The following is a 24,375-nucleotide window of genomic DNA, read 5'->3' on the forward strand; positions in this document are numbered from 1 at the left end:
TGTATGAGGAAACGGTTATAAATAGCTCAAATGCCTGTAAATCGGAGAGCCAACAAATTGTGCTAAACCAATTACAAAACAAATAAAAAAAAAACTACGTCAACCTACGGGTTGTTTCCGATCCTTATATTTAATATTTTATTTGCGGCTTACAAGACTTGCACAATTTAAATCGGTTATATAGCGTTCTAGAAATCTGTAGAGACCTTCCAGATTAAAAAATCCGCCAAATCTCTGTCATCTTTGGGAAATCAACTATGCAAGTCAAAGTATATTTAACTAAAGGCAAAAACGGTTCTGTTTGCTTGTTTGGTTTTTATGTTGCTGCAGGGAATTATTTTACGATCTGTTTTTAATTAGTTTGTGGCTAAATGTATCTAAGTTGCGAATTGATTAAATAATTTGTTGATAACGACTTTATGTTAAATGCCAGTTTTTCTTTTTTTTTTTTTTTTTTGTTTTCCAATGAGCCCAGACTTTGTGCGAATGCATATTGCACATATATTGGTTGTATAATGTTTGTTGTATATATAATGCGATGATCAAAGACTGCAATTTTACCAGAATCCGGAAGACTTCCCGCCAGGTGGATTTTTAACTTTAATGCAAGCACGAACGCCAGATTTGTCAAGTTCCTCTGCAATAAAAAAAAAGAGGTTTTAAATCAATTCAAAAAAATGTACGCCATAAAAGCTTACCACTTATTGAAAATGATGATTCCTGCAAGTCACGCTTGCCATCAACGCGACCACGCACCGATGGTGTACTACAGATGGAACCTTCTGCTGGCATGGGTAAATTGCCAGCTAACATGGCACCGATTGGTTCCACCACAGGTATTTGGATATCAAGCTCAGCGAATTTTTTGGCTATATTGCCATTTTGTTTCTCATCATGATGTTCCTCGGGTAACGATTGCACCTTACCCTCAATAATGTCATAAACGAAAGGCGGACGCACTGGAGTTGGTATAAAACGACCAAAGCCCTCAGCGACACGTACAATTCCATTTTCCACACATATACGACCACGGACTAGCACAAATTCAGGCACACCATGTACAACCATGCCTTCAAAAATGTTGAAATCGCATGCATGATGATGAGTATCCTTAGATATGGTGCGTGTGGCCTGGGGATTCCATAAAACAATATCAGCATCAGAGCCGACAGCTGAAATAAAAAAAGAATTGTTCATAAGAGTGGACAATTAAATGCTGCAAAAGATTACCAACCGATGCGTCCTTTTTGTGGATAAATGTTGAAAATTTTAGCAGCATTTGTGCTGGTCACAGCCACAAATCGACAAGGATCCAAAAGGCCAGCATGAACGCCCTTCTCCCAAACCAAAGACATGCGATCCTCCAGACCGTTGACACCATTTGGTATCTTTGTAAAATCACCCAAGCCGAGAGCCTTATGCTCTTTATTGAATGTACAATTATCACTGCCAGTCAACTGTAGATCATCGCTGTGAATTGGATTCAATATAGAATTTAATATATCATGACAAAGCAAACCATTGCGAAAAGTAAGTGCAAATGGTGGAACCCAAGATTAACGTAACGAAAAGAAAACAGGAACACAATAATTGGATGCGTTTGAATTTGTTGTATATACTCACTACGCCAACGACTTCATTAGTTGCCTGGGAGTTTCGGCAGACTCGCGAATCGGTGGACTGGTTATATAATAAATACGATCTGATTTGGGTACACCGCTCATCGAGCGTCCAAGGGAACTGGCTAAAGTTTCACCAAATACACAATAGCCGCTTCGTCGTGAACGTCCAACGAGCTCTGCCGACGATTTGCTGGTCAATCCGGCCACAAAAAGCGGTGTCTTCATCTGCTCAGGCACGAAGAGCGGGGGTGTGGCGTGTGTGTTCGAGGGGTGAGTGAAGCATGAACATACAAACAATTAACATCATTGATTTGGTTAATGAGCGAGTTGCTTCAATTCATTTTGTTATTATCTTATATAGAGTTAGTAGCAAAATTTTGGGGTGATTGAATTGAGGGGAAGATTAAAGATGGTTGCGGGAGCATGTTAGGAGCAAGCATTGCCACCGGTAGTTATTGTAAAATTATGCATGTATGTTGGAGGCAGGCAAATAATTTGTTTTGTTTTGTTTTGTTTTCTTTATTGGCGCAGCCAAACTCCTTGTGCCTTGTATGTATAGAAGCAACCAGAGAACACACGAAACTTACTTCGCCAGTAGCTTCATCATAAATTCTGGTGTTGTCTTGTCGGGTCTCAGGGGAGGGCTGAGCACATGTGCTGCTGCATGATCGAACTCAAAGAGCTGACAGCAGTGTGTGCCATCAGTGCCTAGAGCCGCGGCGAGAGTCTCACCAACAATGTAACGACCTCGATACCGATGGCGTGCCCTTGCCAATTCAATGCCTGCCGACTTGGACATAACATGGACCACATACAGTGGGCAATCGACCTAAATTATATATATACATATGTATATAACGAGTGCCGCATACCGCATATATATGTACAAGGAGGGTGCATCATACATCATACATAAGAAATAATAAATCAAAATAAATAAAAATATAATTACAAAATTTGTGGTAAGTAAGTATACACAACTAGCAAACATATTTTTCCCCTTTCTTCCATGTAATTCTTCTATACAATTGCCGCTGTAAAGACAAATCTTACCTGATGCGCCAAAACGCAAGCACGATGCACTGCCTCTGCCTCGACTTCTTCTGGTCGTGAGAGCTCGTGTCCTTCGGGTCCAGTGATGCCCTCAGCTAACAGGCGTTGGGTATTCTTGGCTATAATGTCACCGTTCTCGGCATGCACCTGTGCCAAAAAAATAATATTTTTAATGTATACGACAAGTATATATAAATTGTTTGTATATATCCTACCATAGCCACGCCATTTAATTGTCTAATTCGCTCAAATACATCCAACAGATCGGAATCGTTTAACTATTCGGAGAGAAATAAATATATTATTTAGGATATTGTTATATATCTTTTGAATATGGATTTGCTTAACCTGATAGAGTCCCTTGTAGGCCATAAAAGTTTTGAAGGAATTGACTCCCAGCTCCTTGCAGAGAATACCTATCTCTTCCGATACTGATTTCGACCACCATGTAATGCCCACATGTAGACCATAGTCGCAGCATACTTTGGGATCGGCCCAGCTACGCCATTTGTCGTACGCTTCAATCATAGATTCGTGTTTGTTGGGCAAAACGAAATCAACTAGAGAGGTGGAGAGAGAAAGAACCATTCATTATGTCCAACACATTAGTCGAAAGTTAAGGATTAGACATACTTATCATTGTTGTGCCACCGGCAACAGCAGCCTTGGTGCCATGATAGAAATCATCAACGGCCACCGCTCCTCCAAAAGGCAGTTGCAAGTGCGTATGTGGATCAATTCCACCCGGCAGAATAAGTAAACCACTGGCATCGATGGTTCTCACGCCCCCAGGAATTGTAATCTCAGACGCTGGTCCCACAAATCTATTTAGATAACGAAATATACATTAGAATGATTTGTTTTTAACATTTGCTTTATCATCCCTTACTTGATTATACCATCCTCGATATAAACATCAGCTTTGAAGGTTTTGTCGTGATTAACAATTTCACCTGAAAGAAAAGTGGTTATAGTGCATTTTATTCAATTGAATTCTTTTGACAGTATTTACCATTTTTAATATAAACACGATTCTGAGCACTCTGCAAGTGTATGGGAACCTTCTTTACCGGCTTTGGGCTAGTCGACATCTTGCCAATCTAATGAATCTCTCTAACCTGAAATTGAAAATGAAACTTTACTTCACTTGAAAAGGATCGATAAACTCAGACACTGTGTCTGTGTGTGTGTGTGTTAGCGGACATAAAACTCCCATTCAAAGTGGTTCCCTCTTAGTGTCTGGGTGGTTTGTTTTGTGGTTGCTTATAAAATGGATGAGTCATAGGCCGCCACTCCACTCACTCAGAGAGTATTTCAAAGATGTGCCAACAGAAACTGTGGCCTGAGGCACGTGCAGAACATTAACCCCTGCGCCTCCCCTCACTCACACTCCACAAAATGCAAATGTGTGTGAAAAATAAAAGCACCCTCTTCGTCACTTTCAACTAACCAAAATGCAGCAACAGATTATGTATACATTTAAATAAAGTTCTAAAAATGAAGCGATACTATATTTATGATTGGTTGCCGGGTAAAAAAGGTATTTTAGTAACAAGTACTAACATATGAAGCAGTTAAAATTTGACTCAGTAAATAAGTATTTAACAAAGTCAACTTGAAAGTTGACTGATTATGAAGTGAAATAGGCCTTACAAAGTTCATACACAATTCGAATTTGGTGAAATTTCATTAAATTTTTGATAAAAAATGTAATTTCAATTCAAAGGCTCTAACTAAGCGTTTTTTTTGGCCTATTTACAAAAGTTGTAGCTCTATTTAATTAGAAAATCGTAAAAAAAAAATAATTAAATTGTAATTAAGTTATTGAACATAAGTTTTAAAGGGATTGATTCAAAATTATTGGATAGTCTGAAAAATGTGAATGAAAGGTGCCCCGGACGCACTCTTATAATAGATCTGGACCTGGGTTAGCTTAAGATTAAGAGGTATGTATATAATACGCCCCAGTTTCAACCTAAGATTAAGGCGTAGTACCAACGTATGTATGTACATATGTATGTACATATGTATAACTTATGTACATATATAGTCGTTGATGCCTTTTTTTTAATGTTTCCTGATGAATAATCTTCTGACTTCTGACTTTATAATCTTACGCATTGTCTTATAATTCGGACACAGATGTTCCCTTTTTGTTTTATAGTCCAATAATCTGGTAAAGCGTGTTAAATTTAAATGTATAAACTATTACTGTTATCAAAATGTTTAATTGTATAGAAAATGGGTGTGAATCGGCCTTGCCATTGCCATGTCATGTGGTGTCAATGTACAACAATCTAATGATAATGATGATGATATAGCCATCAATGAGCATCAAGCAAGCTCCAGGCCCCCCCATGGCCCTCTCTATACAGCAACAGGGAGCCTAACAACTAGTGCGCTGCTGCTGCATTATGATTCTGTCTGTGTTTGTATATATATCTTTTTTTCTGTCTGCCGAAGAGACATAAATGTCATTGCAATTGTAGTTGCAGGCAGCTTGTTTGTCTGTCTAGTCGGCAAAAAAAAGTTTTTTTTGTTTTTTGTTCCGTTTTGCTCAAGCTGGAGCTAACTGCATAAAAGCCTACATGGAAGAATATTTATGTTGGGGAAAAACTAATACAAGCGTCTTTTTGACGGCACGCAAACGTCATCGGCCAATAACCTTTTGTATGTATGAAAGTTGGGGAGGTGGGGCTTTGGCACAAATGGCACTACGCCCTCATTGTCTGGTTTATGCCAAAGAAGGTTCAAATACTAAATAACAAAAAAGAAAAGATGTACAGGAAGTATATTCCAGGTGTAGATGTACATAAATTAACACACACTCATGTGTGTGTAGATTAATGCTTCTGTTACGCTGTTGGTCAAGTGGGGTAACACTTTCTGAAACGTGTTTTGTGATTTATGAATTTTTTCATTCAATTTGTTGTCATTTATGCTCGACACTAACAAAATAAATAGAGCTTGCACAAACATACATACATATGTATATAGACAAGCAAAATGCAATGAACTAGATTAGCTACATATGTATGTATCAAGCGTACATACATACATACTATAGTATAATTAAAGCAGCCATATAGTGTACATTTTACAGGCATTTGTAGGTCGCTCATCGATGCACAATTGCACTTTAGCTTTTATTTTGCATACCCTTGGCAAAAATAATTACATTAACAATAGCTAGAAGTTTGTGAAGCTAGATCTATTAGTATCTATGTATATTACCACTTACTATTTAGAAACATACATACATACATATGTACATACATACATATAAAGTTAGGTATTGGTTTTCCTATAGGTTTAGGAGAAATCGTTCGTTCAATTAAAATTTCTATAAACTTTTTATTGAATTTTCGAAAACAAATAAATTTATTTTCAATTGTCAAGCGTATACACAAGTTGCGCACATCAAGTTTTCCTTTGCTTTTCAATTTCGTAGCCGGTTTTGAGTGAATCTAAATCGTCATTGGTAAAGCGCTAAGCTGTCAACTTTCAATGAATTCAATTAGCCCAAGAGAGTTGGGGGGTGTCCAAAAGATAGACAACCTGTTAACTAAAATGGGCTTCACTCAGTTTGCAGGTACCTTCCTTTGCCGGTACCGCTTAACGATTTTCTCCTTATCGTTGTTAAATCAATAAAATGCCAATATGATACTGAAAAAGGCAAACAAGACAAGACAGACACACATACCCAATAAACTATAATGTCCCCACCCAATCTGAGTGGAACTATACACCTATGCAGTACATTGCACTTGGTTTTCCGATTGATAGATACAAATTTGGTTTGTGAAATGCAGTTAAATGCAATTAAAAAATTATCCACACACATAGCGAAAAATTTCAATTGAAACTGTTATTTTTATATGGTACACTCTGTGTGTGTGCATGATCATACATATGTACATATGTATAAACATACATACATACATACATATGTCATATATATTTGGATACAAAAACATTATAAATGTATGCACGAAAATTAGAAAATAGAACAGAAAATTAAGCCCACGCATTGCGCAAAGTATACACAGACACATACACAGAATGAGAGAATACACAGAATCACACACACACACACACAAACTCAGTGAAAACCGCAGCAAAGAAAAACAATTCTTTGGTGGGAGGGGAAAACTCGAATCTCACGTTTGGAGCACCTTTTCTTTTCAATTTAATTAGCTAATCAACAAATTTTTAACGAGTTTAATGATTTTCTTATATTGCTTTTTATTTATAAATTACCCTTAATTCGATTGAAATTTTCCGACCGACAATATCAAAATCGCTTTAATACAAGCACAGACACGTCCACTCCCACGAAAAGTTTAATACGAACTAGCGATGGGCATTGATGGCACCGTTGATAGTAACGATGGCTCAAGCAATCGATTGACAACTTATCGAAAGCTGCCACTATCGACTTTAAATTTGTAAACGTCAATGGGGTATAAATGTGAAGCAGCGCTAATAAATTTACTTTAATACTGACCAAGTCATTGATAATAGCGGCTTAAATATTATAATTTATGCTTTTCCAACGCCTACAACAACCTTTGGAAGGATTTTTTATTGTACAAATTGTTATTTACGAAGTGTTTTTCTGTGAGCTGATACGTATGTATATATTCACTTAATTTGCAACTATTAGTTTTTGACCAATAGTCCACAGTTGGTTGGCCTCCAAATTATTTGACTTTACTCATTGCCATTCCATATTTACCTGTAAATGCAAAAAATATATGTATATATATCCAAATAATTATGTGCACCACTGTTTAAGGAAAACATAAATTTATCGATTTCTTACGTATGATTGTGAATGGCAAAATGAAGTCTGAAAAAACCGTTACATGTTGATAAACCGATTTCATTTAATTCGAAAATACAAACTTTTTTAAACTGGAAGTTAAGGAAACAACAAGACGCCGATATTTTTGTATATTATATATGTATATTAATAAAATAATTAAATTAAAATTATACACTAATAACTACATGTTTATATATCGATATCGAGATGCTGAGTTTATATATATTTTTATTTTCATTATCAATTTCATTCTTGCAAACAACTACACGAATACATGTTACATCAATAGAGGCGGCACACATTCCTCTTCTTTTCGCGTTATCTCTCTCTATCTTTACTTTCGTTAAGACTGATCCTGATCGGAATGAAGTCTGTGTGTTTGTGGTGTGTATCTATGGGGTTCATTGAGGAGTATGGATAAGGGGGGGGATTGGCAACTCTGCAATATTAATGTAGATTCAGGACAGTTATTTGTGTCTGCTGTGTGTGTGGTTGGCCCATGATAATTAGCATTAAATTTTTTGTTTTTTTTTTCCATATATATATCAAAGTTTAGTATACAAATTGTAAGACGGGCATACACAAGGTTTTCTTCCTACATACATACATTTAAATATTCCTGTTGCAATTGTGTGAGTGTCTATTTTAACTTGGGTGAATTTTGCTCCTTTTTGACCTTTAAAGCATTTTATGTATTTTCTTTTAGTCAATTTTTCGCGTGCTTCTTTCTCTGTCAAGAACGCTTCATGTTGTTGTTGTTCTTTTTCTTGTTGTTTTTTTTTTTTTGTAGCATTTTATATGGTATTCTGTTTTGTTTTTTTTTCTTTTTCGTTTTATTATAATTATTTATTTCATATATTTTTTAAATTAATATTACGATAAAAACCTAATTTATTTATCTTGTCATTTACGCCTTAAGTAAGTCCGACATACATATAAAATTATTATTATGAAGCAGCAGCACTTTAGCAAAATATATAATAATACAAATAACATAAAAAAATTACAACACTAGATGGTGAAATTGGTAGTACTGATGGATGTGAGATGAGGTGGTGGGTAAGGGCAGGAAGAGAAGGAGTGGTAAGGATTGCTAAGTTCGGTTTTCTAAAGGGAAAATCATATCATTATACGAGTGTGTGTGTGTAATCAAGAAATTGGAATTTTCCATAATCATCATTAGCATCGTTACGATCATCGTTATCATTATCATGTACTATATATAATACGAAATGCAGTGCTGCCACTTACATGTGCTTTGTAACATTGCGTAAACGAAATACAGAGAAATTTACATAATAGTTAAGTATGTACAGTGTTTTTTGTTTTGTTTTTGTTTTTAATAATTATGTTCTTATTGTGTTTTTCTTTCTGTATTTGTTATTATCGACTTTTTCTTTTTTAATTTTCCATCGTTTTTACTGCATTTCACTGTTTGGTTTACATAGAAACGAATTTAAATTGTATTACATAGTTTTCTTTTTGTTTTGTTTGTAATAATATTTTTTGCTTTTGTTTTTGCATACGCGCATACAGTATTAGGTTTCGTTTCATTTGTTGTTTTATTTTTTTTGTTAATTTTGTTCACTATATGAGTTTCTGTTCATATTATTATTATTATTATTATTAATATTTAGGTAATATTATTTAATTAGTATGTAGTAGAATTTAAAATCTATTTTCTATATTATATATATATATATCCGTTTACATACAGATTTAATGTGTTTTGTTTAATTTTATATATATATATATAGAAATATATATGTATGATAAACCATAGCGTGCGTTTGCCATATATGTATATGTATATATATATATATATATGTGTGTGTTTGTGTTAGTTATTCCCATTTTTTCATCTTCATTAATTTGTTTCTTCGTTTGTATTGTTTTAATTTATTTAATTTAATACAATAAGTATATTCTGTGCTTAAATTTTTTACGACGCTTATGATCCTTCTATCCTTTAGTATCATTATCATCATTTCCACTTAGTAGCTACTTCCGGTATCCTTTAAATTGCCGCCTCATTTGAATGGTGGTTAAATTCACTGCTAAATTTCAACAGGATATTCTTGTTTAATGATGCTGAGTGTGTGTTGGTGTCTGTATGTGTTTATATATATATATAATTCTTAGATTTACTATAGATTTGAGTGAAAAAATATACAGGTGTTATTGTATGATGACGAATTGCAGTGTATGTATATGGTATGTGTGGGTGTGTGTGTGTTTGGGTTGATAGGTTGCAGTGTGCACTACCCCATAACGGATTTTTGAAAAACGTTATCGAGAGTTTACTCTTTGCATGCCTTTTTCTCATCCTTTCGATCGATCACACACGCTTGGTGGTTGGTGACTATGCTAAGCGGCGCTTCCCTTTCTTCTACATCATAAAGTTATTGTTGTTCTTTTTTTAAGTAAATTTACATTATTTGATTACATTGTTAAAGTTGTGTGTATGTGAAGTTTTTTTGGGGGCGGGGAATTGTAATTTGTACGAAGCTATTTAAAAGCGCGACCGAGACACAACGCACATTAGTTCAAGATTATCAATGTTCTTTCAATCCACGTTCAGCTGATCCTGCTCCTGCTTCTACTACTCCTAAAATGCCCAAGTCAAATCAATCAACTGGCCTATAGTATGAAGCTGGCATCATTGTCGTATACTACGCAACAGCGGTCGTTGTTCCTGTATTCGTTGGTGGTGGAGCTGGAGGCTGCTGGTTAACTGCTGTGGCTGCAGCAGCTGTTGGCGCTGATGCTGCCAAATTATTCGACACTAAATTGGCAGCGGCAGCAGCAGCAGCTTTGCTCACTTGTTGCTGCTGCGGATGAGGCGTCTGTGACTGCAGTTCTCCTGTTGGGACTGGGAGTGAAGTAGGAGGAGCTGAAGCAACTGCATTGTTTATTGTTGACTGGCTACTGCCCACACTGCTGCTGCTGTTGGTTTGATTGCTGCTGGCAGTGCCACAGCTGTTGCTATTGGTGCTACTGTTGCTCACATCATTGAATGTGGCTGCCGGAGGCAATTGTTGGCTGCTATTGCTGTTTTCATCGTTGACTACAGCCGTGGATGATGAAGATGAGGATGACGCTGACGCTGATGTGGTTAACGTCGTTGTTGCAGTTGTTGGGGTTGATGTTGCTGCCGCTGCTGTTGCTGTAGTTGTTGCTGCAGTGACAGGTGCTGCAGCTGTAACTGCTGGTGACTTGGCGTCCGAATGGTTGGCAGCAGTCGTCGACTGCTCTGGCTGCCCTGAACTGGATGGTTCAATTTTGGTCACTGTTGCCGCTGGGATGATTGCTGCCGCTTTCTCAGCAGCTGGAATTGGCTGTGCACGTTGCTGCTGCTGCTGTCTTTGCTGCAGTAATCTATACTCCACGGAATGCATGGGTCCAGCGCCACGGGAGACCTGATAAAGGACTCGCGATATAATCAATGCCACCTGCTGATCCAATATATGCGACATCACTAGGCCCAATAGACGCTGTTCCTGTTGCATAAACAGAGATCGATTATCGGGATGTTTGGCCAGATGGAGTAGCGTGCCCGCTGCTCGTCGTAGCATATCGAGACTGGTCCCCATGGAGTCGGGATTTTCGCGCAGGTAATTGATGCCATGCTGATTTGCCACACCCAATGCAGTCTGTTCGGCCTGTTCGATAAACGCCACCAAATAGGAGATGCATGGCGACTGAAGGGCCACTGTGCGTGCCATGGCACTATCCGCTGCGGCCAAGTAGTGAAGCAGATTAACAGAGAACTCCCTTAGCACCTGATCCTCATTGCGGCACAAATGGCGCGTGAGCACAGCACAAAGTTTCTCCAATCGCGAGAAAGGCGGTGTCGCAATCACTAGATCAACATTGGCATCTGTGACACATAGTTTGCACAAAGCCTCCAAAGCTAAGCGTTGCGGCGACAAAGCCGTATTAGGGCCACACGATGGGAACGGATCTTGGCCATGGGCACTGGGACAGACAGCCCAATGGAGCAGCCCATCGATAAGGGGACGCGCTATCAATTCATCATATCGTGACAGCTCCAGATGGCCAGCTATATTGGCCATGGCCACCAGCATGTTTTCTCTGATGGTTATCAAGTAATCCCACCACCATTCACGTTCACCTTGCAGCGAACTGCATGAATCGCTAAAGTCTGTATCCTCTTCGCGGTCGTAATTACGTGTCTTGGGAGTGCGCCGTAAGTGTTCATGATTTAACAAAAGCAATCGTCCAAGGACTGCCAAAAATCTCGTTGACTTGGCTAGCACCGTCTCGTTGCCCGGAACAAAAGTCAAGTTCCTAAAGATGTTCGAGAGAGCAATACAGCGACGTGCCAGAGAATCTTGACTTTCGTTAACCAAATACAATGAGGCCTCGTCTCGCGTATAGCATTCATCCTCATAGCTGGAATCCCGTCTACGCTGCAGAACATGGGCAGCATCTCGTACCGTTGATTTTGGGTCAAAGCCCTTTGGTTGTGGCGGTGGTCCCGATATTGTTGATGATGAAGCGGCGACACCATTGGTAAGACGTGGCGATTCAATATCCATATCAACAGCTCGACAATCACTATCGACAGAATTGCCGCCACCGGTTACGGCTGGAGTAGTAGTTCCTGGCTCCTTCTTAATCTCGCCTTGGGGTTGAGCAAACTCTTCACCCAGTTTGGATTTCTTAGAATCGGTTACAGAGCCGCTACTTGCGCCACTGCTGCTAACCAATCGCCTCTTTTTATTATAGGTCTGTTGAAGTATGCTACTGCTTGTGTCCTCCGTGTTAGACATGTTGTCTTCCTGTTTTATAACCACAACGGATGATATTGACACAGTCTCCGATTTAATGACACCTCCTTTGGGGCCAACTGAACTCGTCGTTGCTGCCGTTGTCGTTTCCTGCCTTGTTTTGGTCTTCTTCTCTGAGCGTATGTAACGAGCAAATGGAATGTTTACGATCTCCGACTTAAACACATCAATAATTCCATCGAGCGGATCGGGTTCTGTAAAGCCAAATGTCCAGGCATTGCTACCCACTGGTTCGAGTTGCTCGTACAATTTATTTGTGTCAATGTCCCATGACTTTTGGCGTTCGTCCACAAAGATATCATGCTCGGCCTGTTGTATGCGAACTGGAACTCCTTTACGGGTGACCATGGTGTAGTTGGGTGTGAATGACAGTAGCAGCGATCGATCCTCTGGATTGGGCTGCACGCGAACTTGACCCAAATCAATGCCCTCATCGGCATCATCTGAATCCTCAGTGCACTTTCTGTCCATATTCTCGTAGTGCCGTTTGCGATTATAGCTGCATATGCTACGCACGCATCGAGATGAACGGCCACCCCGCATTTTTTGCTGCTCCACGCCACGAGAGCTAGACATAACAGTGCCGCTGTCAGCATCATCGTCAGCCTCTTCGCTAGCAATGGCCGCTGTCGCTGTTTCCTCACACCCTTCGTCAAACATCTCGGCGAGATTCTTCTGAAAGTGCTCCAGCAGCAATGTTAGCAGACCGGGCAAGTTAGAGATACCAAAGAACTGCACTGTGGTGTCGTCAAAGAGCAGCACGTTGAGCACATCCAGAGCCCAGGTGCACTCGGTCAACAAGCCAGAGCGCATTGCCATGAATATCCGCCATGGATCGACAGGGCAAACATCGGCTTTCGTCAGACGCTTGCGCCGGTACAGAACCGGAGTAGTCGACTCCACACAATCGTGGGGAAAGATGAGCTCCTTTTTGGCTAACTGACCGCCTTGTCCTCCTACTGGCATCTGGGGAGCGTAGGCGGCCTGCTGGTTAGGCATTTGATGCGGATGTTGTGGATGCGGATGAGGATGTTGATGTGGATGCTGATGCGGAAGTGGGTGGGGATGTGGATGTGGCGGCTGCGGTTGTTGACCAGGCTGCATTCCCGGTGCACCTATTATTATGGGTGGTTGTTTTTGAGGAATCATTCCGGCAGGTGGATTACCGGGCATAGCCACACTTGTTGGCGGTCCCGCAGCTTGAGTTGGTGGTGGCATCGCATACGGTTGTTTAACCATACCACCGGGTATGGGTGGCATTCCCGGTGTTCCAGGAACACCTACAGCTCCATGTGGTGGTTGTTGGACAGGCTGCCCAGGCTGTTGAGGTTGTGTCGGCATTCCCGGTACACCGCCAGGCATTCGTTGTTGCTGCCCAGGCCCAGAAGGTGGACGCAGCGGGGATCCCGGCGGTGCAGCGATTCCACCTGCCTGCGGCGGTTGTCCGGGAGTTATTTGTGACCATTGCGGTGGTCCCTGTGGTGGCTGCTGTTGACCGGGTGGAGCACCTTGTTGGTAAGGTGGCTGTTGTTGCTGTGGTGGTGGCGGTGCCTGTTGCGGTGGATAGCGATGTTGTTCCCACTGTCCTACACCGGCTGGCTGCTGTATGGGTGGACCATGGGGACTGCCGGGTGGAGCCGCCCCTCTTGGTGGAGCAGTACCCCAGGTTTGTGGAGCGGGAGAGGCAGGATATTGGGGACGATACTGTTGAGCACCGCCTTGCCATGAACCTAACGAATTATAAACAAATTATCCGTAATGAGCTGTAGTCCTGGAATGGTGCCTCCACTACTTACCATAAATTTGAGGCCTTGCATTATACCCTGGATAGGGCTGAGGGGAGTCTTTGATGAAATCCGGATGCCGTCGAGGTTGCGGACTCTGAGGATGGATAGAAATGGTCGGTTTAATTAAATTTTTCATTCTTTCTCAATCGAATCCTACTTGATCTGGTGGCCTATAATAGTCTTGTTGGCCGGGAGTACCGGGTGCATAAGCTCCAGCGGGTGGTGCTCCTACTGGGGCTCCGCTAGTTGGTGGTCCACCTGCAACGGGCTGTGTAGGGGGTTGAGGTCCTCCCGGCGGTGCCTGACTGTAGGGTCTATTTCCATACGGACCATATTGATTAGCACCAGAAGGTGGACTGTATACAAAGATAGAAATAAAATAGAAAGAAAATCAATTGATTGACATTCATTGGAAAGAGCTTAACACATTTCAAGTGTTTGTCTCCACAAATTCATTTCATTTTCAAAGATTAATTAAAAACACAGTACAGTTTTATCCCAGTGTGTGAGTGGGTGGGTGGGTTGTGTGTGTCGATTGGATGTCTGTTACTGTGTCTCTGTGTCTTTGAGTAATTGAGAGAATTGGCACTCACGCTTCCCCCTCCGGCCCATAAGGAGGGTACATATTGCGATTCTGTGGCGGATATTGTCCTTGACCCTGTCCAAATGGCTGATTGGGTGGTCCAGCAGCATTATACTGATCACTTCCACCATATTGGCCATATGCTCCGGGCTGTGATGGATACGGTGAGCCTGCAAATGGTAATCAATACATACATTTATTTCTTTAAAAACTTTTCTTTACAGAAATTCACTGAATTGAGCTACGCGAAAGATTTTTGCTTAAGGGAAAACAACAGATAAATAAAATCACTTAAAAAGACAAAAAAAAAAAAAAAAAGTAACGTGAATAATACAGATTCAATCTATTATTACATACAAATATTCTAATTATTGATGTATCGGCTGAAAATCTAATTTTGGTTCTTTAACGAAATGTCGATAATAGATACAGATATGTGGGTTAGTAAGATTTTTCTTTTTCATTCATGCATATTTCTAGCAACGAATTTTGTTAGAGCGTTACAGTTTAAGGATACAGTGAAGCCATTAGGAAAGAAGATGCCATACAAAATAAAAGTCAACATATAAATAATTAAACAAATGACATTAAATTAGAGAGAAGAAAAAAGTGTAACCAAAAACCAAAAGTTGATGAGTATACCTGGCGTTCTAGACACAGGCGTTGGATAGCCGGAGCCCCCTTGTGGATAAGGTGCTCCAGCAGCGGGTCGCGCATGCTGCGGCGATGGCGGCACCGGCCCAGGCCCGTGCCCATGTTGCTGCGGTGGTGGCGGTGGCAGCGTTGGCTGTTGCTGTGATGGTGCTGGCATGCCCTGCTGTTGTTGCTGCTGGGCTTGTGGCGGCGGCGGCTGAGGGCCACCACCACTCGATTGTTGCGTTGATGCTGTGTGTGGTGAATGTGGGGGTGGTGGTGGGTGTGGACCAGGACCACTATGGGGCCCAGCAGCAGCAACAACAGCACCGGGGGCCACAGCACCACCAGCAATTGGATCCTCAAAGGGATTGCTAACGCTTATATTATCACCGGCACCGACAACAGCGCCGGCGGCTGTTTGATTTGATTGTGTGCCTGAAGCGGCAAGGCAAGTCAAGCGAACGGAGCGGCGATTGATGAATGGTTGGTTGAATAAGATGATTGGTTGATCGATTGATTGATTGATTGAAATGAATGAATATGAATGCATTGAATGGAATGAATGATAAAGTATCAATGAATGTTGTTGATTGGATGGTTGATTGGTTGTTGGTGGTGCAATATCGTTGTTGTTGTTGTTGTGATGTGGTTGTCGTTGTAGTTGCAGTTGTCGTTGGTGGTTGGTGTTGGTGGTTGATGGAAGTTTACATATTTTTAGTAGTGCGCCCACAGAGATTTATAGTTACAAAACATAAAAATGAATGAAAACAAAATTCACAGAGATGTAATTAATATAAAAAAACACTCTCGAAACATATAAACATTATGTACATGATTATGGATTACAAATATAACGATAATGGATGGAGATAAGGAATGGTATTAAGCATCATCTAATAATAATAATGATAACAATAATAATCATTGACATTTAAATGTATTCAAAATTTTGAAAAATCAAAGGATTATAAAACAAATGTAAACAAGGAAAAAAAAAATAACTGACCCTACACATATAGAATTTTCATCGTAAGAAACATATAACACAGTAGGAGAGATTTGTTTTACTTTTCATACCTGGATGAGGTGCCTGTGGATTATTTTGTGAGGGTGGTCTCTGCATTTGACCCGCTGCCGCATAATCTGGCTGGGGCCCACTACCGCCCGGATATGTAGCACCGCCAGGATATCCTACATAGCCATCGATCGTAGCATTTGGTGGAGCACCTGGTGGTGCAGGGAATGAATCCTGCGAGTTTGACGATCCTGTTGAATTTGTTGTTCCAGCATCCAAATGGCCACCACCGATTGGTTGCAATTTGTTTGTTTGTTTCATTATCGGGTTTCCAAGTGATTTCGATTGCGTGAATTATGCGAAGAAAAGACGTGGTGAAAAACATTTTCAACGACAACAACGCCATAGAAAACAAAAGTTGGGAAAAACGAACAGAAAAAGAATACAAAATTAAGTATCATATATGTTCCACTAAAATTAACAACAAAAGACACAGCATCTGGGCTTAAACACTTACCTGGAGATGGTACAGAGGCTGCTTTCGTTGTTTTCTTCTTGCTGCCAGCTTCCACCTGCTGTATGATGGGCAATGGATCGATATCGCCACGATCGAAATGACACTCGAATGCCAAAAGATTCTTTGTATAGTGTTTACGAAGCGTGTAGGCGGCACTGCTACTGGCTCCAATACCCAATAGACCTGCAATATCCTTCCATGTTTTGCTCTTTGTCACCTAATTGAATGATATAAACGGAAATCAGCAAATCGATTGGGTTAATCATAGAGAAGTATTCAGCATATTATTATGCATATGGTCATATTTATTAAAAAGGATGTTAAAAATATAGAAAGAAATATTGCGAGCAAACAAAATTTATGTTTCTTTATGTGTGGATGCATTTAGGTAAGCCACAATTCTTGTATTGTTTCCAAGAAAACACGAGTTAGTTTTGTGTGAGTTGTGATTAGTTAGTTAGTATGTGTGGTATAGTGGTTAGTAGTTTTTGGGTGAAATCATTGTGGACACAAAATAAAAATCTATCTACTTACGAAATCTATAAGTAAAAAAAAGGATTTGTTTTGTTGGCATTCTAAAAACTCTAAAAATGAATTCAAAAAAGTTCAAATTCCGATTGCAGAAATTTATGTCTAACGAATATTATTTTTCGATTTAGTCTAAATTCAGGAAAATAACTTTTGTGGTAACGAACTAAAAACAGAGTTAAATTTGTATTATCAACTTAAAAATGTAACTAGGATGTCTCAACCAGAATCAGAATCAATATGGCATGCATGACATTCAAGAAGAGAGTGTTGAGGAAAATGGCATGCATCAAAATACAAAAAAGCTGTACAGGCTTAACTATCTGCAATTAAGGCTATATGTTACTCATGATGCAGCTAAAAGTTTGGTTTTTTTTTTTTGGACTCTTGGAACGGGCTGGAGGCTGGAGGATACAGAGAGACAAAGAGATAGAGAGAAAGAGAGGCGGACGGATGGCTCTTGTGCAAGTTAAGGTATAGGCTGGAGATGATTTTGTTTTTTGTTCTATATGTTAGCCAAATATTGTTTTTTTTTTTATTGTTTGTAGTTTCACTATATTTTATGGTTGGTTACTTTTCATTTCAGTTTTTTGGTGGTGTTGTTAACTACGTTGGTGGTGTTCGGTTGATTGATTTTACACTAATTTTGTGGTTTATTTTAAGAGAGATATTTTGGTTTTTGAGTTGGATTTTGGTTTTGGTTTGCTAGTAAATCTAAAAAGAAGTTAGTAAAAGGAGTTACTACGGCACCTTGCATACCTCGACGAATCCGCCACGTTCTTTTACATAAATGTATAACCTATATAAATCGAGTGGCTGTTTTGAAATGGTCGGGCATGCCGTTATCGGTGTACGCCTTTCCTCCATAAATGTCCGCAGCTTGTCGAGCCAGCCTCGTCTATCTGGATTTTCATCCATCTCATAGAGTTTGCACAGTGAATCGGATTTCTTGGTGGTGGTGATTGTACTCCGAAATGGTTCTTGTTGCACAGGAACATGACTGTTAAACACCTGCTGCAATTTGAGAGAGAAAAAATTGATTACTTTACTCAACTTTCGGTTTCCTTGAAGTGGGAATTACTTACCGGACTTGCCGCTGGGCGCGTCCAATTTGGCGGAGAACTCATATCGTATTCTTCGCCGGGTCCGCCACCGCCGGGATGCATCACAGCAGGATGTGGGGATGTACTTGGAGGGGCTAAATGACTTTGGCTATATGGATCATTTTTGCGCGACTTTGGTGTAGTGCATTGTGGATCTTCACCGGATGCTGCAAAACGAAGAGGTTTGGATTTAGTTTGGTATTCAACTCGCACAATTTTACGTCAATTCTACTTACCCGCCGATGCATTAGAGAGCGTACTCTGTTGACTAACTTCATCCATGGGCGTACCATCTGGACCGGTAGTTACCACTGCGGTGACTGCATGTAATCCCGATGCGGAGGTTGGACCCGATGAACTTATACCGTTATCTTGCGATATATGCTCTGGCCCACTTTCGGCGCCGCTGACTCCCTGGGCTCCCAGCATGGATTGTGGCGGTGTGCTCGTAGGTGGACCCATGCTTGTTGGTCCATGAGGCGGTCCCATATGATGTGGTGGGCCCATTGGCATGCCCGGATGCATTCCAGTCGGCCCATTACCGTAGCCTTGCGGCTGAGGAGGTGTAGGACTGCCACCATAGCCACCTTTGTGCTGTAAATGCTGCTTCAGATAATTTAATGGGCGTGGTGATCCACCGCCTTGAGGTGGCGGTGGCCCTGGTCCAACGGGTGGTGGTGTGCCCTTGCCCTGCACATGATTTCCCATCGGTTGGCCCGGAGCACCGCCAGGGACCGATTGTTGGGGAGATGGTGGCACCCATTGATATGGTGGATACTGGCCATGAGGACTGCCGCCACCGTGGTTAGGCATTCCGCGCCCTGGATAGGGTTGCGGTCCTGTTGGCATGCTATTGGCGCCGCCTGCTTGGCTGGTCGGAGGCATTGGTGGTCCTGTTGCATAAGCCCCCGGCGGATATTGCGGCCTTGGTTGGTAATTGCCTTGCGGATATTGTTGCGGCTGTTGAGGCGGATATCCTTGACCTGGACCCGGACTTTGTCCCGGCCCGCCCATTTTATAAGCGCCATGCATATGCGGTGGCATCGGATAACCAGCGGATGCTCCCTGCGGTGGCGGCGGTGTTGCCATATTGTTCATATTCTGATTTGGCGGCGGTGCTCCCGTTGGTGGTGGTGTCTGCTGGGGCGAATTACTTGCCGACGATGCTGAATTCGAGGCCTGTTGCTGCTGAGATTGCTGCTGTTGTTGCCCAGGCGGAGGACCAGTAGGTAGACCATGTGGTGGCATTGGTCCAGGACCGGGTGGACCAGCAGCTCCGATTGGTGGTTGTTGCATTGGACCGCCGCTGCTCGATTGATTACTCGCCGGACGTGATATTGGATGATTTTGTGCTGGCCGCAGGAAATGGTAAAGTTTTCAATTATGCTGGGGATAAGACAGCATGAGATAAATATGTACTTACCCACTGCAGGTGACATGGAACGCGAACCGGAAGAGCCAGTGGGCGATGGTGTGGGCCTCATGACTTGCTGTGGATTTGGTGTACCCGGCGGACCAGAACCCATACCACTGTGTCCCCCACCACTTGAGCTATCGTTGCTATTTTGTCCAATTAGCTCCTGCAATGAAAATGTGTGTTTGTTGATTTAGTATTTTTTTTTGCTTTATCCGCGACGACGACAAAAACAAACAAATGCCGGCCGGCATTTTTCCGTTTTTTTTTCTTCCCTTCCTTTTTTTTTTTGTTGTGTTATTATTATTTAAATGAAAGTGATAGCAACAAAACAGCGAATTAGCCGAAAAGGCAACAACACGATAGAGAGCACCTGTATGTCACCCAGCAATGTAAAGATAGAGATACACTTGTGTGTATGTGTTCTTATGTGGTGTGTGTGTGTGTGTGTGTACTAATTTGTTTTGTCGAAAACGTGGATTGACTATCTCGTTTATCTTCAAGAGGACTTGATTATGTGTGGCCAGTCGATAAGGTTTAGAAAGAGGGAGGAAGGGATCATGATCATGATCTAGGGTCAGGTCGTCAACAGAGAGATGTTTTTCAATTAATCGTATTGTCATTTCCACTGAAGTAAACACTGCGCGACCTTTTACTGACATTTGGGGTCGTCGTGAGCAATACTACCTAGGATCGCCATTTGAAAGACAACGTTGTCAATGCTGTCGTTGTCGTTGTAGAAGTCGTTTCGTAATTATTTTTTTATATTTCTCTTTTTTACCGCCAACTGGATTGACAAACCCGCTTACAGCGAAATCATAAACGCCAAATCTTACTTCAACAACGAGCTCGCTGCTCCTCTGCTCCCTAGTTCGTTTGTATTCCTCCTCTTCTCTGTTTTGTTTTTGGTTTTTGGGGCACAAAACTCGGTGCGATGCGACACGACTTTAACTTTTTGCCGCCTATAACTATACGAAAATCAAGAACAATTTCAGCCAAAGGGAAACACAACAGCAACAGACATACATACATATAAAGACTTAAGTCGACAGCAATTCGAGTCACAAGCACACACAGATACACTCGCACACACAAATACATACGTACAAAGCCCCAAACCAGCGAAAGAAAAATACAACGCTGTTCGTTTTGGTATCTGAGAAATTAAGTGAAGTGAAATGAAATGTACGACGAACTGACGGCAACGGCAAAGCCAAAGCGCACAGCACAACCAGGCACAGGCAATGGGCAGGAAGAAGGCGGTCGGACACGGTGAGGGGTGGAGAGCACGGGGCATAAAAGCTATGTGGAACGACAACGACTACGACGGCTGCAACTTGAAGCGCTCCGAGAGAGAGACACAGAGAAGGAGAGAAGGGGGAGACGACTACAGGCAAGTGGCTGGTGTTTTGTGCTGTGGTAGTTATGGCGCGCTTGGAAGCGAACCCAGCGAACGTACGATGACAAAGACGTAGATAAGGAACAACAGCCATACACACAGATACACACACACACACACACACATATACAGACACACATTTTCAACGTTGAAATATAATAAAATGAAATAAGCAACGACGTCGGTGCTAGCCAGCCAGTCAGTCCATTCGTTTCTCCTCGTTCGTTTCACAGTGTCAGGGGAGCAGCAGCAAAACAAAAAAAATATACGTTGAGAGTGTGTTGTATAAATGATGGTGTTGGGGGCGGGGCTAGGAGAAGAGAGAGGGGGGGCTACCATACACTTGAGTTGCGACGGCGTTGATGACGAGAATAGCAAGCGGCAAGAGCTAAGACCGAACAGATAGAATGTTTTGTACTCAATATATGAAGGCAGCCAGCCAGCCAGGCCAGGCCAGGCGGCCCCACGTTTTGTAGTTGTGGTCGTGTAGAAAAATTACTTGGAAAGAAAAACAAGCAACAACGACGATAATAACAACAATGAAATCATTTATAAACCGAGTTTCAAACTTGGCAAATTTTTAAGAGGCAATGGGTTTATATTTTTGGTTAGAGGGGCGGCAATGGAAAATGGCAAAACATTTCAAATTGAACTTAAAATTCGATAAAGGTTTCTACATGGCGCATATTCCAAAACGCTTGAACACAGACTTTTGATCATCATCGCGTCATGAGGAAGATCTTCAAGTTATGTTGGAGCACTTGAAGCCATTTCGCCAAGTCATTAAGTGCTTTTGGCCTGAAAACCACATAAAGTTTTGGGAAAAAAAATTATGTAAATAAAAGTGGCCAGTCAAGATGTTATACGAGATGTCAGCTGTTGGCCCTTTTTGTGGCCCCTCCGATTATGTCAAAACCGAAAAGGCAAGAAGAAAACGTATACAGATAAAAGAAGACAAAAGAAGAATTAAAAGCCAAGCTAGAAGGAATTTACAAACGGACTCGAAAAAAGTGATAAAAGAATTCAACTCTGAACGTCGAGCATATTATCCATCCATACACAAATGAAACGGAGGAGGAGAGAGAAGTGCAATGGTTTTCATTTCGCCAAGCATGGCACGTAGTAAGATTGACTTGCAAGAGCATAGGGGTCGAGACAGGGAGGTCGGTCGGTTAGATAAGTTTGCCCACCTCACATTTGAGACTAAACAGAGTATTTAAGACTATGCAATGGGGGCATATATAAAAAAGTCAGAGGATTATAATATCTCTAAGATCCAAAACCAATTGAAATGGTTTTCTTTTTTTTAATTGAACGAATAGGTCGTATAATTTGTTGATTTTAATTCCAATTTTATGACAAAATTTTATTATAAGTTGGCTTTTATGATGTTTTAGATGGTAATTCTATTAATTTTATATCCCCCTGAAATGAGACTTTCATATTTGTACTAAATCGAACGATTATTCATCAGCTCCCATAGGAAAGGATTACAAAAACTGAAAAGGGTATGGATGGTATAACCAACCAAGACACAAGCAATAGTTAGTTCAGACCTCTGGTTGTTTTTTGTCTTCCCCTTTTCCTTTTTTACTTTATGCTCCAATCCAACAACATGGGCGCACACACAGCTGAGCGGTTTCGACATTCAGAGTCAGAGTCAGAGCCAGAGCCAAAGTCGTCGAGTCGCAGCCACAGGCAAACGTTCATTAGGTATTTGTGGGTGTGCTGCGACTGTGAGCAACTGTGTCGGTTTGTCTCTATATAAATGTATCTGTATTTGTATCTCACTCTCTGTGTGTGAGTGGTGTGTGTATGCTCATGCAATTTTTGTTTGTGCTCGCTTGAAATTTTATGAGCGAAACGAAAGTTTGTGTGGCTGTGGCTCTGGCGCAAATGGCACAAGGGAACGCCAGCAGCACGCAAATAAATACATATAGAAATATATGTATATATGTACGTTGAGTCTCTGTGTATACTAACAGCACCAGAGCCAGAGCCAACCACCAGCAGAGAAGAGCAGAGCAGTCGTCGTCGGCGTTGTCGGTCTGTTCGTTAAGCAAACGTCTGATGACTCTCAACTACTTACAGCACCAACCGGCCGACCGACTGGCATGCAGGCAGGCAAAACGACAGTCAAACCGACCGACATAGCCAGCAGTAACAACAGCAGCAGCAGCACTAGCAGCCAGTCAACCACTTTGTGTTCAGGCGAATGTCCCATGAATCGAGTTGGGAGCCATATCCATACAGCAACGACAACGACAACAACAACAATTTAGTCGACAGCCGGTAAAGCTAAAGCTAAAGCACCACACAGCTCCGCCAACTTTGTCTCTTCGTCTCCCAACTCTGGTTATGGCTCTCGGTCTCGGTTCGTCGTTTCAGCGTTTCGTTTGGTTCATGGGGCTTTTGATTGGGGCTCTCTCTCTCTCTTTCTCTGTATGTGTCCAAACGACTGAACTGAAAAACAAGCACACCGCAGTCGCATACATACACACACAGGCACATAAATACTAAATGTATGTCTGTGTGTGTTTGTAAGTACAAAAACAAGCAAGGCAAAACTCTGAACTGAACTGAAATGAAATGAGCGAACTCGACGTTTGTTCATTCGCATTTTCTTGCTTTTTATACACATACATATACCCCATAAGAATGGCTAAAAGGGTATATCAAGATTGACAAGATACATGTAACATGAACGAACAGAAAGCAAAACTTTTAAACTACAACAAAAAACAAAGACATAAAATACAAAGATATTGCAAGGATAAGAAGATAAGGTCCTAAGTATCAGACTTATTGAGGGTATCACAATGTCGGAGCACTGATAAAATTTATTCGCAAAAACATTTTTTTTTTCGTTATTTTATTTTTGTTGCGCCTGTTAAAATGAAAAACGATGATGATGCCGACAACAAAAACAACATCAACAGCGCAGTGGAACAAAAAAATCCCCAATAGCAACTACAAACAGCAGAAGCAGCAGCAATGCGACACACACAAACAGAGCAGAGGCAGGCGGAAGGGGGGCAAAAATTGTTCGTTCGTTCATTATTGGCAGGCAGGCAGG

At 41.2% G+C, this 24,375-nt stretch overlaps 2 protein-coding genes across 4 annotated transcripts in view; both read right to left on the reverse strand.

Moving 5' to 3' along the window:
• Positions 1–121: 121 nt before the first annotated feature.
• Positions 122–7,017, reverse strand: CRMP (Collapsin Response Mediator Protein). 3 transcript variants are annotated; one of them, XM_068300236.1, is made up of 11 exons: positions 6,936–7,017; positions 3,688–3,793; positions 3,565–3,628; positions 3,309–3,499; positions 3,024–3,235; positions 2,891–2,953; positions 2,676–2,822; positions 1,624–1,847; positions 1,235–1,470; positions 699–1,172; positions 122–637 (listed from the first exon to the last, which is right to left on the reverse strand). In XM_068300236.1, the coding sequence occupies exons 2-11, from the start codon at positions 3,764–3,766 to the stop codon at positions 558–560; spliced, it is 1,770 nt and encodes a 589-aa protein (XP_068156337.1). In that variant the 5' UTR covers positions 3,767–3,793; positions 6,936–7,017; the 3' UTR covers positions 122–557. The 3 variants fall into 3 exon arrangements, with proteins under 3 accessions (XP_068156337.1, XP_068156336.1, XP_068156339.1); XM_068300235.1 differs by lacking the exon at positions 1,624–1,847 and adding an exon at positions 2,210–2,451; XM_068300238.1 differs by lacking the exons at positions 122–637; positions 699–1,172; positions 1,235–1,470 and adding an exon at positions 2,210–2,451 and having other exon boundaries at positions 1,705–1,847.
• A 607-nt stretch (positions 7,018–7,624) lies between these two features.
• Positions 7,625–24,375, reverse strand: part of osa (trithorax group protein osa) — a 29,154-nt gene continuing 12,403 nt past the window's right edge. Inside the window, exons 5-15 of the mRNA XM_068300449.1 lie at positions 19,910–20,066; positions 18,723–19,838; positions 18,469–18,653; positions 18,143–18,397; positions 16,858–17,072; positions 16,401–16,630; positions 15,330–15,758; positions 14,698–14,857; positions 14,262–14,460; positions 14,114–14,198; positions 7,625–14,047 (exon numbers count right to left, since the gene is read on the reverse strand). Coding sequence (XP_068156550.1) covers positions 10,176–14,047; positions 14,114–14,198; positions 14,262–14,460; positions 14,698–14,857; positions 15,330–15,758; positions 16,401–16,630; positions 16,858–17,072; positions 18,143–18,397; positions 18,469–18,653; positions 18,723–19,838; positions 19,910–20,066 — 6,903 coding nt within the window. The 3' untranslated portion in view covers positions 7,625–10,175. The remainder of the gene's footprint in view (positions 14,048–14,113; positions 14,199–14,261; positions 14,461–14,697; positions 14,858–15,329; positions 15,759–16,400; positions 16,631–16,857; positions 17,073–18,142; positions 18,398–18,468; positions 18,654–18,722; positions 19,839–19,909; positions 20,067–24,375) is intronic.

This window comes from Drosophila tropicalis, unplaced genomic scaffold (genome assembly GCF_018151085.1).
Source record: "Drosophila tropicalis isolate 14030-0801.00 unplaced genomic scaffold, ASM1815108v1 contig_878, whole genome shotgun sequence".
Taxonomy (NCBI): Eukaryota; Metazoa; Arthropoda; class Insecta; order Diptera; family Drosophilidae; genus Drosophila; species Drosophila tropicalis.